General features: G+C 42.9%; 1 protein-coding gene across 2 annotated transcripts; it reads left to right on the top strand.

Moving 5' to 3' along the window:
* The first annotated feature begins 6,486 nt into the window (after positions 1-6,486).
* Positions 6,487-9,950, top strand: RPL34 (ribosomal protein L34). Of its 2 annotated transcripts, none has more exons than XM_081208521.1 (5): positions 6,487-6,575; positions 7,639-7,708; positions 7,800-7,899; positions 8,959-9,062; positions 9,826-9,950. In XM_081208521.1, the coding sequence occupies exons 2-5, from the start codon at positions 7,644-7,646 to the stop codon at positions 9,908-9,910; spliced, it is 354 nt and encodes a 117-aa protein (XP_081064647.1). In that variant the 5' UTR covers positions 6,487-6,575; positions 7,639-7,643; the 3' UTR covers positions 9,911-9,950. The 2 variants fall into 2 exon arrangements, with proteins under 2 accessions (XP_081064647.1, XP_081064648.1); XM_081208522.1 differs by lacking the exon at positions 6,487-6,575 and adding an exon at positions 6,612-6,661.
* Positions 9,951-14,282: the final 4,332 nt, after the last annotated feature.

Raw genomic sequence — 14,282 nt, 5'->3', positions numbered from 1 at the left:
TTAAAAAAACACAACACAGGAAAAAGTTCCAGTCCAAATGCAATGGTACGTATGTTTGTATGCATGTGAGGGGCTGCCTTCTGCTAAACTGTTTACCTCCTTGCTACAAAATATTTTTGTTTGTTGAACATGCACCATTGAAGTGGAAATGAACTTTGGATCCTTTTAACATCACCCAATCTTCACAGGTCCATGCAGGGGAGTAGTTAAATTAAGGTGTGTGTGAATAGATGCCAGCGCAGACAAATGTTAGATGGCTAAAAAGGAAAGGAAAATGGTGCTCTTTTTGAGTATGATTCTTTCAGAAATGCAGTAGAGTTAATAATAATAATACTTAGTATACAGATTGCTGCAATTTGAAATAAACTTACCTGAAAGAAAGCCACATTGGACTCATTTCGGAGCAGACATGCATCAGTTTGTACTATTTGTGTACCAACCCAGGTGTTTGGCACATTATCTTGTCAACCTTTACAACAATCTTATAAATACTACTGCCGCCTGCACACCCCCCCAGTAAATATTGCAAACTGCAGTAGATGTGGGGAGAGGAAAAAGGGGGCAGGCACTTCAGGTGTTCAGGTGAGATTCAAGTTGGAGAGTTCCTGATTCCTAGCTGAGCCTCTTAGCTGCACAGATTGCGGTTATTTATTTTAAATTTATAGTTTTATCCAAGGTGCTGGTAATTAGCTATTTGTGACCAGACTAGTTGAAGTACTGCTCCTCCCACACCAGCCTAACACCAGTTACATTTGCCATCTGAATACTTTCTCCATGTCCTGCTGCTTGTATGTGGAACAAGACCTTGTTCATTGCAGCTTTAAAATAAATAAACCCCCAATGAATTCCACCTCTCTTTGGGGGGGGGGTGTATATAAGCAAAGTTTTGAAATGTCTTTTTGATATTATTTATGTATATACCTTTCTGAGTGGGAATCATATATATTTGGCCCATGACCTATGACTGACTTGACACCCATGTATATGGAGAATACACCCATGTATATGCAGAATGCTAACAACCCACAGTTTGGTATGGCATGTAAACAACACATTGTTTCTAGTGTGTTCCACTATTACCCAGCAATTAGCTCTGGGTTGCTAGGAGGACACAACGTCTTCCTTATTCACTTCAATAGAAGGAAGCAGTTCTAAGTTTATTCTCCGCTCATGGAGCCGCTGTCCACTGGGCACCCCCAGTGACAGCCTTAGAACTGAAGCACAAAACAGATATCATGCATACTTTTGTTGTTTAGTCATTTAGTTGTGTCCGACTCTTCATGACCCCATGGACCAGAGCACGCCAGGCACTCCTGTCTTCCACTGCCTCCCACAGTTTGGTCAAGCTCATGTTGGTAGCTTTGAGAACACTGTCCAACCATCTCGTTCTCTGTCGTCCCCTTCTCCTTGTGCCCTCCGTCTTTCCCAACATCAGGGTCTTTTCCAGGGAGTCTTCTCTTCTCATGAGGTGGCCAAAGTATTAGAGCCTCAGCTTCAGGATCTGTCCTTCCAGTGAGTACTCAGGGCTGATTTCCTTCAGAATGGATAGCTTTGATCTTCTTGCAGTCCATGGGACTCTCAAGAATCTCCTCCAGCACCATAATTCAAAAGCATCAATTCTTCGGCGATCAGCCTTCTTTATGGTCCAGCTCTCACTTCCATACATCACTGCTGGGGAAACCATAGCTTTAACTATACGGACCTTTGTCGGCAAGGTGATGTCTCTGCTTTTTAAGATGCTGTCTAGATTTGTCATTGCTTTTCTCCCAAGAAGCAGGCGTCTTTTAATTTTGTGGCTGCTGTCACCATCTGCAGTGATCATGGAACCCAAGAAAGTAAAATCTCTCACTGCCTCCATTTCTTCCTCTTCTATTTGCCAGGAGGTGATGGGACCTGTGGCCATGATCTTAGTTTTTTTGATGTTGAGCTTCAGACCATGTTTTGCACTCTCTTCTTTCACCCTCATTGAAAGGTTCTTTAATTCCTCCTCACAAGACAGTTATTTGGTATAATGGCACACATAGATGGAGGAACTGGGAAAATGGCAAGTACTCTGGAATTTGGCTCCTTACATTGTAAAGCTCACTTAGGGTGGTACATTCCACACTGGTTCTGTATGCATTCCTAAAGTACATGTAGGGCACTTGGGCAAATATTTTTTGGGGGGGAGGGAACCAGTAAAGTATTACTTAAAAGTACCTCATGATAGCCCCGATACTTCTGTAAAATGTACTGCGTTTGTTACATTTTAAATACTTCAGTCAAGTTTTTAGGCAAATTGGAAAACCTCCCTTTCCATATTTCTAGAACTTTTCTTTTCTTTTCTTTTAATGTTAGGATTTCTGTCAGTTGAACATGTGGCCCAAATCTGTCATGTCCAACTAACATCAGCACTATTGTTTAAAGATACGAATACAGTAGCAAAGTGTTGCCTTTATAAAATATTTCCAAATTCCTTTATCAGCAATTTAAGTGTTGTTCTTGAACAATTGGATCCTGTTACATTTTTCTATTTAGGGCATTATTATTTAATTTAATTTAATTGGTTTCTTTCCTCCCCTTAGGGTTCTCTGGACCCAGAAAGTTCAAATTAAATACTCTAATTGCTCTGAAACTCACTTGTGGTCTAAAATGTGTTCCTTTTAAAATGAGCTTGCATATCTAGTTCATACATATTCTTCTCATTATTTCATGAGACGGAGAAACGTTGGGTGTCTAAAATTTGCATTTGAAAACAGCCAATAATTAACCAAAATAATAATTATATAGATATCATACAGAGAGGCTATTTCACAACAAACTGTAAGTTACAAATTTATAAATAAGGCCATGAGCACACATCAAAGCTTTTTGAAAGCATGCTATTTAAAAGACGAAAGCAGAAGCAGATAATGATGGCATCAGACATCACAGGGTCTGGGAAGACAGCTTACTTTGGAACCTGTTGACCCCATCCAGAGAGGCATACATACTGCAAGGTGAGAGGATTGTCCTACAGGTTTAAAAAGTCTTCTGGAGTGTGATAAGAAGGATGAAGGTTTAAAAGGCAGTCAGAAGCCCTGTTGCACCCATGTTATGCTCGGGCACATACTTCTGTGGCTATCTGGAATGGATCATCTGATATCCAAAACCTAAAGTAGTCAATAGCACGTGAGCAAAAGGTAGAGTTTCTTAATATGTAATTGTTATGTACTGAAGTTCTCACCCAGGGCCAGCAGGGGGATACTGTAGATAGTTATGCAAATAAGGGATTGAAAGTGACGTTCAGTGATTGGATAGTTTTAGAAAATTGCTACAGTTACATTGTACTGGAGCTCTATATAAGCAGGCTGACTGAACCCTTCAGTTCAGTTCTGTTCTGGCCTCTGAAAAAACAAGAGCTGTTTGAAGAATCTCTGTGTCGTCTGATATGTTCACCCACAACTTAACAGTAATAATAATAATAGCAACAATAGATCTGACATTAGGTGATTAGCATTGCTGCAGTGAAAATGAAGGTAGAACCTCAGCGCCTCTGCAAATTAAATATGGGTGGTCTCACAGGAAACACATGTAAAGAGACAGTATAAATAAACCATGTCTTGTGCTTAGGGCTGGCATCGGGTTTTGCCTCATTGGGCATCTGCCAAGGGCAATACTCTCGTAGGGGTCTCACTGCCAATCCCTGTAGTTGCTTTGCAGTGGCTGCCTGCTTGCTTACAAAGAAGGCTGCATAGCGATGAAACAGAAGAGTATGAATGCTCACATTCCTGATTCAGGATACTGTAGTCACGAAACATACTCCCCCCACCCCCAAGAAGAAAATTGCTCTTCTGAAATGCATTCCACTTCCGTAAATGCAGACACTGTCAATAATTAATTTCTCCACTCTTGTGTCCTCTTCAGCCACACAGCAGAGCAAAAAAGGGCAGCAATCTCCATGCAGCACACCTTGACCTCTTTTTTCTTGGAGGTTGTGCATAGTGGAGACAAAAAATAATAATGTAAAGCTGCTTGGAGGAACATTCCTGTATAGCTACTTGGAGTAGCCACCCACCACAACTCATCTGGCAGGGACATCTGGAGAAGGGTCTCCAAAGATTACAGTATATCAAAGTCTGGGTAAGTAAATGGAGGAGGAATCCTCAGTTACCTGGCCCCAAGCCATTAAGGGCTTTATGCCTTTATATGCTAATGCCAACACTTGAATTGGGAATAGAAATAGACTGGAAGCCAGGACAAACGACAAAACACTGGGGTAATGTGTTCGTACATTCCAATCCTGGTTAACGATTTTTCTGCCTTATTTTTGACCAAAATGAAATTTCCAAACTATTTTCAAAGACAGCCCCACATACAATGCATTGCAGTAATCCAAGGGCAAGGCTATCTCTGTCTAGATAAACTCACAGTTGACATATCAGCTGGTTTTAATACAAAGCATTCTGAGCCGGCAAGGCCACTAAACAAGCTGATAGGGAGGGGGTATGCCTGGGCAGGTGCGGTAGCACAGCGGCTGTTGTTTCTCTCAAGGCCATAGTAAATTTCAAGTATAATGATGGCAGAAATATAACCGTTAAGCCAAAATTCATGTCGGCAGGGCTAAAGCTTGGAAAGGGAGTGGTTGCTAAGCAACCACGTGACTATCATTTTTGCTTCATGATTATAACAGTAATATGAGATCTTTTATGTGTTGCCCGGCAACCATGCAAGTTCTGTTTCCTACTATTTCCCATCCTTTCTCTTTGTAGTTTATGGTTAATGAGCACAGCTGGCTGGAAAGTTCTAACAGCTGCTATCTCCTCAGCCTAGGACTTACCTGATGAATCATAACAGGTTTGACAGGGTATAAGGGTGCTATTTATGTTAGGGGCAAGCCAGTGGCGCACTTTAGTTGGATTTTGTCCATGGGCTACCATTTGCCATCCCGTACATTAGTCAGTCAAAAATCACTTGCACAGGTATATCACATTGTTTTAAATATGTTTGGGTTGTGCTTTCAGGCATCGTCAGTACTATGTGCTTAAAAAAAACAAAAAACAAATTGCCTAAATTGAAGATCTGATATAGCAGTGTTTCCCAAACGTTTTTGGGCAACGGCACACCTGTGTACTAAAAAAAAATCTCGCGGCACACCACCATTAAAGCCCCGCCCCGTGACGTCAGCGCGCAGCGTCACGCCGGGAGGGACGCACAAAAGTGAACGTTTTTTCCCTCGGCAGCTCCTCTCAGCTGCGCTCAATCCGCCTCCGCGCAGGCTGAGGGAGGGAGGGAGGGGCGCGTGTGACCCGTCTCTGCTGGGAGACCAAACCCAGCGAGACAGAGTCGCGCGGAGGCGCCCAGGCAGCGCTGCCGGCTGCGAGGAGGAGCGCCAGGCAGCAGCAGGAGGCGCGGCCTCTCCTCGCCGCCCCCGCCCCGCCTCTCGCCCGCCTCCCTCCAGGCATCTCGCGGCACACCAGCCGGTGTCTCACGGCACACTCGTGTGCCGGGGAACACCGGTTGGGAAACACTGTGATATAGCATGAGCTTTAAAAAACTAAAAAACTTACACTTAGGAAATTTAAACTGTGCCTTGTACATTTTATGTGCTGTATAAATATCTGAAAAGTTTCTCCAATAGCCAAAAATACTTGAACTAAAATACTTGAATGGGGAATAGGGAAGCAGCAAAATGCACTTTGTGTGGTTTAAATGTCATACTAAAATAAAATGCATAGCTTTACTTGGAAATTATTTTTATTGGAATGGTTGTAAATATTTTAAGATACCTCAATAGCATACACTTCCCATATATTATCTAGATATTTTAACAGTAAAATCCTATGCATGTTTACTCAAAGTTCCACTGATCATTGAGGGTTACTCCCTAATAAGTGTGTTTAGGATTGCAGCGTGAAGGGATAAAATAAAAGTGCTGAAAACTCTTATTAAAATTCCTGAAAAATGGTAATTACAAGTTTTATATTTCAACATTATTGTCTCCCTTCCATTTTCCCAATTTAACTGGAACGTATATTGTCTTTTCATTATGTTAATAATTTTATGAAGCCATGTATAAAAGCGGAACATTTTCTGCAGAAAAAATTCCACTACATATCACCAATCATCCTGCAAAAAAAGGCCCCCATGTTGATGAAGCGGAAGATCAGAGAAGAGGCGTTTTTATAAGCAATGCTCGGAACAGAGGAGGACTATAAAAGTGACTACACCAATATCATTTCAGTGCTGAGCCATTTCATATTACCAGGTTTTAAAACTTGAACTAATTATAATTGTTTTATGCCGCTGTATTAAAACTTTAGGGTTTTTTTTTAGTATCTTTTCATTCTGTTGTTTTATTTTATTTTTTTGCAAGATGCCCTGGGAACCAAGAAAGCTGCATAACTCCTCCCTTTCAAGTTGAAGAAAAACACTCAGGTTCCTCCTCCTGCGGTTGCCGTACAAGATGGCGACGCCCAGTTCAGTCTACTCTATGGCGTCCTAGTAACTAGAACGAAGTAATACGTCAACGCACTTCCGGGTCTTGGCGTCGGCGCTTGAACTTTGACCCGCGCGCTAGCGTCTGCTTCCTCTTCCGGTGCCGGCTCCCACTCCAGGTAAGAGCGATTCAGTTTGTCTCTTTCGGGGAGCTTGGCTTAATCCGTTTCCATCCGCGGCAGGGAGGGCTTGAGGGGCCTTGCGGGTACGTCGGAGGGTACTTGGGAGCTTGGGGCGAAGGACGAGGGGTGTATGTCGGTGGGCAAGCCAGGAGAGGCCGGCGCCTGGGTGGGAGTCTTGCGTGCAGGCCTCTCCGCCTCGCACAGGCTTGAGCGAGGCCTTTCAGTCTCCGAAGCCGCGCAGAGCTATGAATAATAACTGGGCTCTCCAGTTCTCTCGCACTCGGACGGAAGGCTAAATAAAATGTGTTTTCTCCCTATCCAACGGCGCGTTCGCTGCCCAGTTTTCACTGCGAGAAATAAAGGGCCGAAGACATATTACTTAGCATCTGGGTTCGGTCTCTTCCTTCTCCATGCAGAATCACCGGGGAATCGATTTTGAGATATTCTCCCTTAAAAATGCGGGGTAATTGGCGGTGGGTGGGTGGGTGGGGGAAGAAACCAAACCGAACTGCAAGAGTGATGTGCTGTGGTTTATGAAGCGTTTGGCTTGGGTAAGAGTTCAAGTGCAGCACTTATTTCTGCCATGAAGTTCACCAGTCTTGTGGTCTCGCTAAACCTCACTGGCCTTCCAGGGTTGTTTTGAGGGTAGTCAGATAAACCCTAAGCAATACATTTAGTTCATTGGAGGAATGGCAAATGTGATCATGCACCACCTTGATTGCAAACTGTTGTTGTAACAGTATGGTAAAATGGCTAACTGCTTTGGGGTGTTGTTGCTGTTTTGCAGTCAAGCAATATGTTAATTTTATGAAATAAAGTATGAGTCTTGAATTGGGAAGAACTTTCATGTGCCAGTTATTATTTCATTTAGCCTACCAAGCATACCCCACAGGGTGCTGGTGAGGCTAAATTGGTGAGAAACTATGTTACCTCTATCTCATTTGAATGACAGAATAGTCATGTAACACTGGCAATTGGGGTTTGTGTGTGTGTATTCTCTCTGTCTCATACTCTGCTTAGAATGCTGCCTTCTCTCACTGTATTTTCTTTCCTTGTATAGACACGATGGTCCAGCGTCTAACATACCGACGTAGGTTGTCCTACAACACAGCCTCTAACAAGACCAGGCTGTAAGTAAAATCCTACTATTAAATGATTGTATTATTGTTAAATAAATTTTATAACACTTAAATTAAATGACTGTTTCTTTGGTTGATGCAGATCCCGGACACCAGGCAACAGGATTGTGTATTTGTACACCAAGAAAGTGGGCAAGGCACCGAAGTCTGCATGCGGCGTGTGCCCAGGAAGACTTCGTGGTGTAAGTGTATTCTCTTTTACTTGTGTTGACTGGCATCCTAAATAAAGACAGGAACTCTAGCTCATTGCCCAATTTATATTGGAAAATCTGGTATATGTGGTACTTAGGTAAATCTCTCCCCCCCCCCCCAAATCTTGCCTGTAAAAATCTAAAGTGTTGCATAGGCAATTGCTTGTTAATACATTTGTAATTTCATTGTTGGCATGATGCTCAAGCCAGTGCCTAATGCGCTGTTGGACTATAACAATGTGGGTCATTTGCTATAGCATCTTAGAGCTGAAACTATAAGTGTGCCCCTTCTGTTGTTTGTTTTGCACTTGATCATTATTCATTTGTCATTAATTTCAAGCATTATAGAAAAATCAGTGTTGTCCAGGTAGATCTGAAACAGAAATACCTCTTCCATCTTAGCTAATATTAGCTATTTAGAGTTGCCTCTTTTATGTGTCCTCTATTTTCAACAACTAAGTAGCAGTTGCTTTCCTCCCCCTTTACATTGTGACAAAACAGGAATAGTTTATTTCATGGTAATAGCAGTGAACCAATATTACAGAATTGGAAGTGCTTTACTGCTGAAAATAGCATGCTAATAAACTGCTATTTTTAACAGTATGCATTTAGTGAAGTGAATATCTGAAGAGAATATCTATATTCAATATTGTTTTAACTAAGACTTTAAAATTGATTTCCTCAACGTCGTGGAAGGTTGCTTAAGGGAAGCACTAAGTAGCAAAGCAATTTTAGTGTAAAAGTACTGTCTTTCAAAAAAAAATTCCCTGGTTAGAAAAATATATGTGTCTGCCATTCAAAAAACAAAGTGCATGTTCTTAGCTGCTTATAATGTCTTAAAGTTATTTAAGAACATAAAAGCCCAGCTGCAACAGACATAAGGCCTATCTAGTCCATCCTGGTCTCAGTCTTCAACCAGATGCCCGTGAGAAGCCCACAAGCAGGACAAGAGTGCTTCATACTATTATATGCCTATTGTCTTTTAACAAGCCTAAGACTGCAAATCATGCAAACTGTGGGTTATACAAATGTATTTTTCACTTCTTACAGGTTCGTGCTGTTCGCCCTAAAGTTCTTATGAGGCTGTCAAAAACAAAGAAGCATGTTAGCAGAGCCTATGGTGGGTCCATGTGTGCTAAATGTGTTCGTGACAGGTAATTTATAAGCATTTTTTTTAAGTTCATGGGCTATAATTTTTAGTTTCAAATATCTGTCTAGTTTCTTTCTTGTAACTCCTCCTTAGCAGTGGCCCCTTCTTCATGCAGCCACCTCTACCCTGAGCTTAGGCAACTTTAATGGCCTTTAAGCACTGATTAAAATAATATCTGTTGTTGATGCTTGCATGTTAAAGTTGCTGTCTACCGCCTTGTGACTTGATGTGAAAGGCAGTGTAGGAATGTCTTTAAAAAATAAATAATTTTGCTACTGTAGAAATCTGGACTAAAATGTGTGCTGTACAAATGCATGGTTTTTTTTAACCCAAACTAACTCATCCCTGCTTGAGATACCAATAAAAGAAGACAGGTATATTTTACAAATTGTGTTGTGGATTTTATTTTACTAAGTGATTATTGCTTGTTGTCTCAGAATGAAATAGCTTATTTTGACTTCCAGCCATATCAGCTTGTAAGCAATCAGCAGCACAAGCTGTTTTGTATTTAACCGTTCACCTGGTCATCATCGGTCACCAGGAATTCCCTCCAGTTGAGTAAGAGGAGACAAAAGAGAAACAGTGCAATCTGTTCCTCCATTACCAGTGTCCTCAGTTTCTGCACTGTAAGGGGACAAGGGACCTAGCGAGCACAGGGCTTGTTTCTGATTTCTCAGACCATGGTTTGGAGGCTTCTCTGAATATAGCCTGTGTGATAACAAATGAGCAATGCTGAAATAGTAACAAGTGCTTTCCTTTTTCCCTAGAATCAAACGAGCATTCCTTATTGAGGAACAGAAGATTGTTGTCAAGGTGCTAAAGGCCCAAGCACAGAGTCAGAAATCAAAGTGATAATTTGTGTTGTCTGCCTAATAAATGAAGATTTCACTTCCATGTGTAGTAATTTTTTTCCTGGAGAACTTATCAAATATGTTCAGTATTGAGGTGAACACTGGAGTTGTAAAGGGTGGGGGCTTTGTGCTGATTACTCTCTTCGGTGTGTGTTTTTTAAAAGCATTAAATACATATCCTAAACAAGTGGCATGGAACAAGGAGCGTGAGGATCCACTGGGAGAAATTAGCATGAGCCAGGAAATCATCACACCTTCAGGTTTAGTCAATCTCGCTAGGTTCCCTAGCGCAGTGTTTCCCAACCGGTGTTCCGCGGCACACTAGTGTGCCGCCAGACGTTGCCTAGTGTGCCGTGGGAGGGAGGCGGGCGAGTCGGGCGGCGAGACGCGGGGCGGCAGCGGCGAGCAGCGGCCGCCCAGCGCGGGGCTCTCGCTGGCTGCCTGCCTGACGCGCAAACCCCCGGCGCAGGCGCTCCGCTTGTTGACACGGGAGGGGAGGGGGGAGAGGAAACGCTGCTGGTGTCGCTGCTCCTCGGCGGCGGCTCCTCCTCTCAGCCCGCCCTGCCTATATTTGCACCAATCCCCGCCCACTAAAGCATTCGCGCCTCCCAATGGGAAGCCTTGCCGGGCGGCGGGTGCTGCTGCCTGAGAGTTCTGAAGCCACGCCCACTTTCCCAGAGACTGGCGGTTCTGAGGGATCCAGGGCAGGGCCGGCGCGCGCGCGCTTCTTGCTGCCCGGGCGCTTGCTCTAATCCCGCCTTCCCTGGGAGGGAGGGATGGCGGTGGCCGCGAGCGTCCGGGGTGGGGCGCGCGCTGGCTCTCCCTGGCGGCCCCCGTGCCTGGCGTTCTATCAGTGCGCCTCCTCTCTCTTTCCCCACCCATCCTCCACGTGCTGCGCTCTAACCCGGAGTTAGAAGCGAATTAGAACACGCCCCCCGTGTGTGGTGTGTATTTTGTGCTGCTCCTCTTTTTTTAGGGCTTTTTGGCGGCTTTTGGGACGGCGTCGAGGGGTGGCCGCCTCAGCTGCCGCCGTCCCTCAGTCCCTCGCTCTGCTGCCTCCTCCCACCCCGGCAAGGGGGAGGGAAAAAACTTTCACTTTTGTGCCTCCCTCCCGGCGTGACGCTGCGCGCTGACGTCACGGGGCGGGGCTTTAATGGTGGTGTGCCGCGAGATTTTTTTCCGGTAAACAGGTGTGCCGTTGCCCAAAAACGTTTGGGAAACACTGGCCTAGCGTATGCTAGAAACCTTCCTGAGGGATTGCTTTTGTGACACCGTAAGCCTGGACTCAACCTTGGACATTTCCTTTGCCACCCATCAGGACCCCATCACTCCCAATTTTTAACTTTTAGTTAAGGATTATTTGGCAGGGGTAGTTGCTTGGCAGCATTTCCTGCTTTTATGCTGCTTACTACAATTCCTTAGATTTCTAAATGTGCCTCATGGGCCAAAAGCGATGAAAACTACTGATCTTTAGTATGAGTTTTGTTGTTTTTAGCTTACTTCCACTGGGAAAGAGGATGTATCACGGCAGAACTTGCATAATAATTAAATGTATTTTTTTGGTTTTGTTTAAAATGTACCCTTCTGCCATAAGTGATTTTAAAAGAACTAAATATAGGACAATATCCAATATCAGTTCTGCTGGCCAGTGAACTACTGTGCAGGCAATGGAGCTTCCTCTTGGTCCGTCCAATTCCCCATGCAATCTCAGAATCAGCTCTGGAAAGTTAAAGAACCATCCAAAGCAGATGTTCGGGGCATGGGGTGAGGGAGGAGATTCCTGTTGCACCAGCAGATCTATGCACAAAGAGCACTGGATACATCCCATAATTTATGTGGGATCTTGCAAGGTAAGTTGTTTAGTGCTTGCCTTTACCTTGTAGGCTCTTGGAGCACTTCTGAAAGCAACCCGACACTTTCTGTGATACTTGTGAAACATACGAACTAATGGTTATATAAAAGAAAGGTAAAGGTACCCCTGCCCATACGTGCCAGTCGTGACCGACTCTGGGGTTGCGTGCTCATCTCGCTTAAGAGGCCGGGGGCCAGCGCTGTCCGCAGACACTTCCGGGTCACGTAGCCAGCGTGACGAAGCTGCTCTGGCGAGCCAGCACCAGCGCAGCGCACGGAAACGCCATTACCTTCCCGCTATAAAGCGGTACCTATTTATCTACTTGCACTTAAGGGTGCTTTCGAACTGCTAGGTGGGCAGGAGCTAGGACCGAACGACGGGAGCTCACCCCGCTGCAGGGATTTGAACCGCCGACCATACGATCACAGCGCCACCCGCATCCTAGTAATGGTTATATAAGCTGTTCTTAATTCCCTTTCTGTCTTAGAAAGGAACTATTCAGTAATATCCTTAAAACCTTTGTGAGTTGACTTTTGTATCATCTCTGATTTTCTTGTCAGGAAAAATGAAAAAAGTAAGACAGATGTCTGCTTAACCTTTGCTGCAAGTATTCGGTTAGACTTAGCTTGTATTAAGAACTGTTGGACTGCACCATAATTAAATGATGTTTTGGAAAGGAGATCTTGCTCCTAATCTTAAATTTTGAGTGTGTAGTATCTTCAGTTCTTAACAATCAGATGAGGTCAAAAACCAAGAAGTAGCTAATTCATTAAACTTCATTTGAGTGAACAAGAAAGATGATTTAGAATAATCACTACAATCTGATCAAAAGCCTTGCTAGTGGTAAAAACAATGCAGGCAAACGGTAATATGCCCTCCTGATTAAAAGACAAAGACTGCTGCAATATCAAGGCAGACCTAACTCAAAAAATACATCTACAGAAGCACCATTATGGTGACATCTATAATGCAATGAGGTACCAGATTACATTTTTTAAAGACCTCATAGAAGTCTTAAAATGACACAGGATAAATGAATGGATGAAAAACATTTGCACATAGTTTAAGATGATTTACCATCAAGTTTAGTGGTCTAAATATAACATTTGTTAATTTTTGTTTGAAAGTAATTTCCATAGATTTCAATAGGACTTAACTCCTAAATTTGACAGGTTTCAGCCTTAGTTTTCCTATAAACAAGTTCAGTGAGTATCAAAATTTTGGAAAGAGAATGTGGTGCTAAAACACTTTTCTCCCTCAGGTGGAATTATCTCAGCTTTGTTTACCAGATTTCTGAAAAGGCAAAACTCATACTTCTTAGTGACTCATTTAAATGTCCATTAATATTTTCCCTTTGAATCTAACAATGGCCCAGCACATGTGGAAGTGCCAACTTCAGCTGTGTTTTTTGCAGCATGGTCAATGCCTGGGAGCAACCAGTCTAGCTGGGGAAAATACACTAGGAATGGATGCTTCGGCACTAGCAAAAGTGTATATGAACATAGTTGCCCAATGACGGGAGGTGAGGTTGCTTCCAGGAGGTGTCTTATTGTGCGAGGGAAAGGGTTAAAATCTGGCAAATGCTTGTTTATTCTAACTCCTGAATCTTAATTCATTTAGATGAAAGTTTAATTGGCTTCAGTAGAATTTTTTTAATAAACGTTGCGTGATTTTCGGAGACAGGAGAAGCTTAATGTTTAATGAAAAAGGCCAAATTCTGTTTTGAATTTATGAAGAACATCGGGAGAAGAGGAGTCTGATGCTGCAGGACATGCTAAAAGTAAACTACCTCAGTTTGTAAGTTGCATGTTAAAGTAGTTTAAGCAGAGCCTTTTCTGTTAATTCTAATGAGAAAGGGAAAACACTGGTTTTTAAAAGAGGAAATGGCTCTAAATTGACCTAGGAAAGCATAACTGTTGAATGTGGTAGAAAGAGACAGCCTTTTAAACAGCTGGTGTCATCCACCACTCTTTTCTGTGTATAAACAGAACAATTCAACATTTGATGGATTGAGACAGCCACCTAGCTAAATCTAAATAGCAGAATGCACCAAATCCTCTTTGTTCGGTAGTTTAAAACTTTATATTAGTATACTAACTCCTTAGTTTATAGAAAATCTTGTGGGTGATGGAGTATAAAATGTGTATATACCCGATAATTTCTTGAAGTTTGTACTTCCAAAATACTATTTAATCACTCTTGGGGGGCGGGGAAAGCTGTAGCTCATGTTGGACAATATCACACTTACGGTGGCTGGGGTCTGGTTAACAGCTGGAGGACCACCAGTTAGCCACTAATAGTTTGGTGTTGTACTTAACCTTCAAGCTATTCCCCTTTGCCGATTCTACTTTTTTTAAAAAAGTGTAACTCATTAACCTTAATTTCAATGTTGAAAACTGCATCTTTAATTATGAAGTTCCACATGTATATTGATTATGTACATTCTGGCAAAGACATAGATGCTTTGACAAGCTGAGCAACAAAGAAAATTCAAGTTAAGAGAGTGGGCTTGTTCTTAAAG

This window comes from Podarcis bocagei (assembly GCF_964188305.1).
Source record: "Podarcis bocagei genome assembly, chromosome: 9".
NCBI lineage: Eukaryota > Metazoa > Chordata > Lepidosauria > Squamata > Lacertidae > Podarcis > Podarcis bocagei.
Note: the sequence above shows the minus strand (reverse complement) of the source record. Positions and strands in the feature narration are given on the sequence as shown.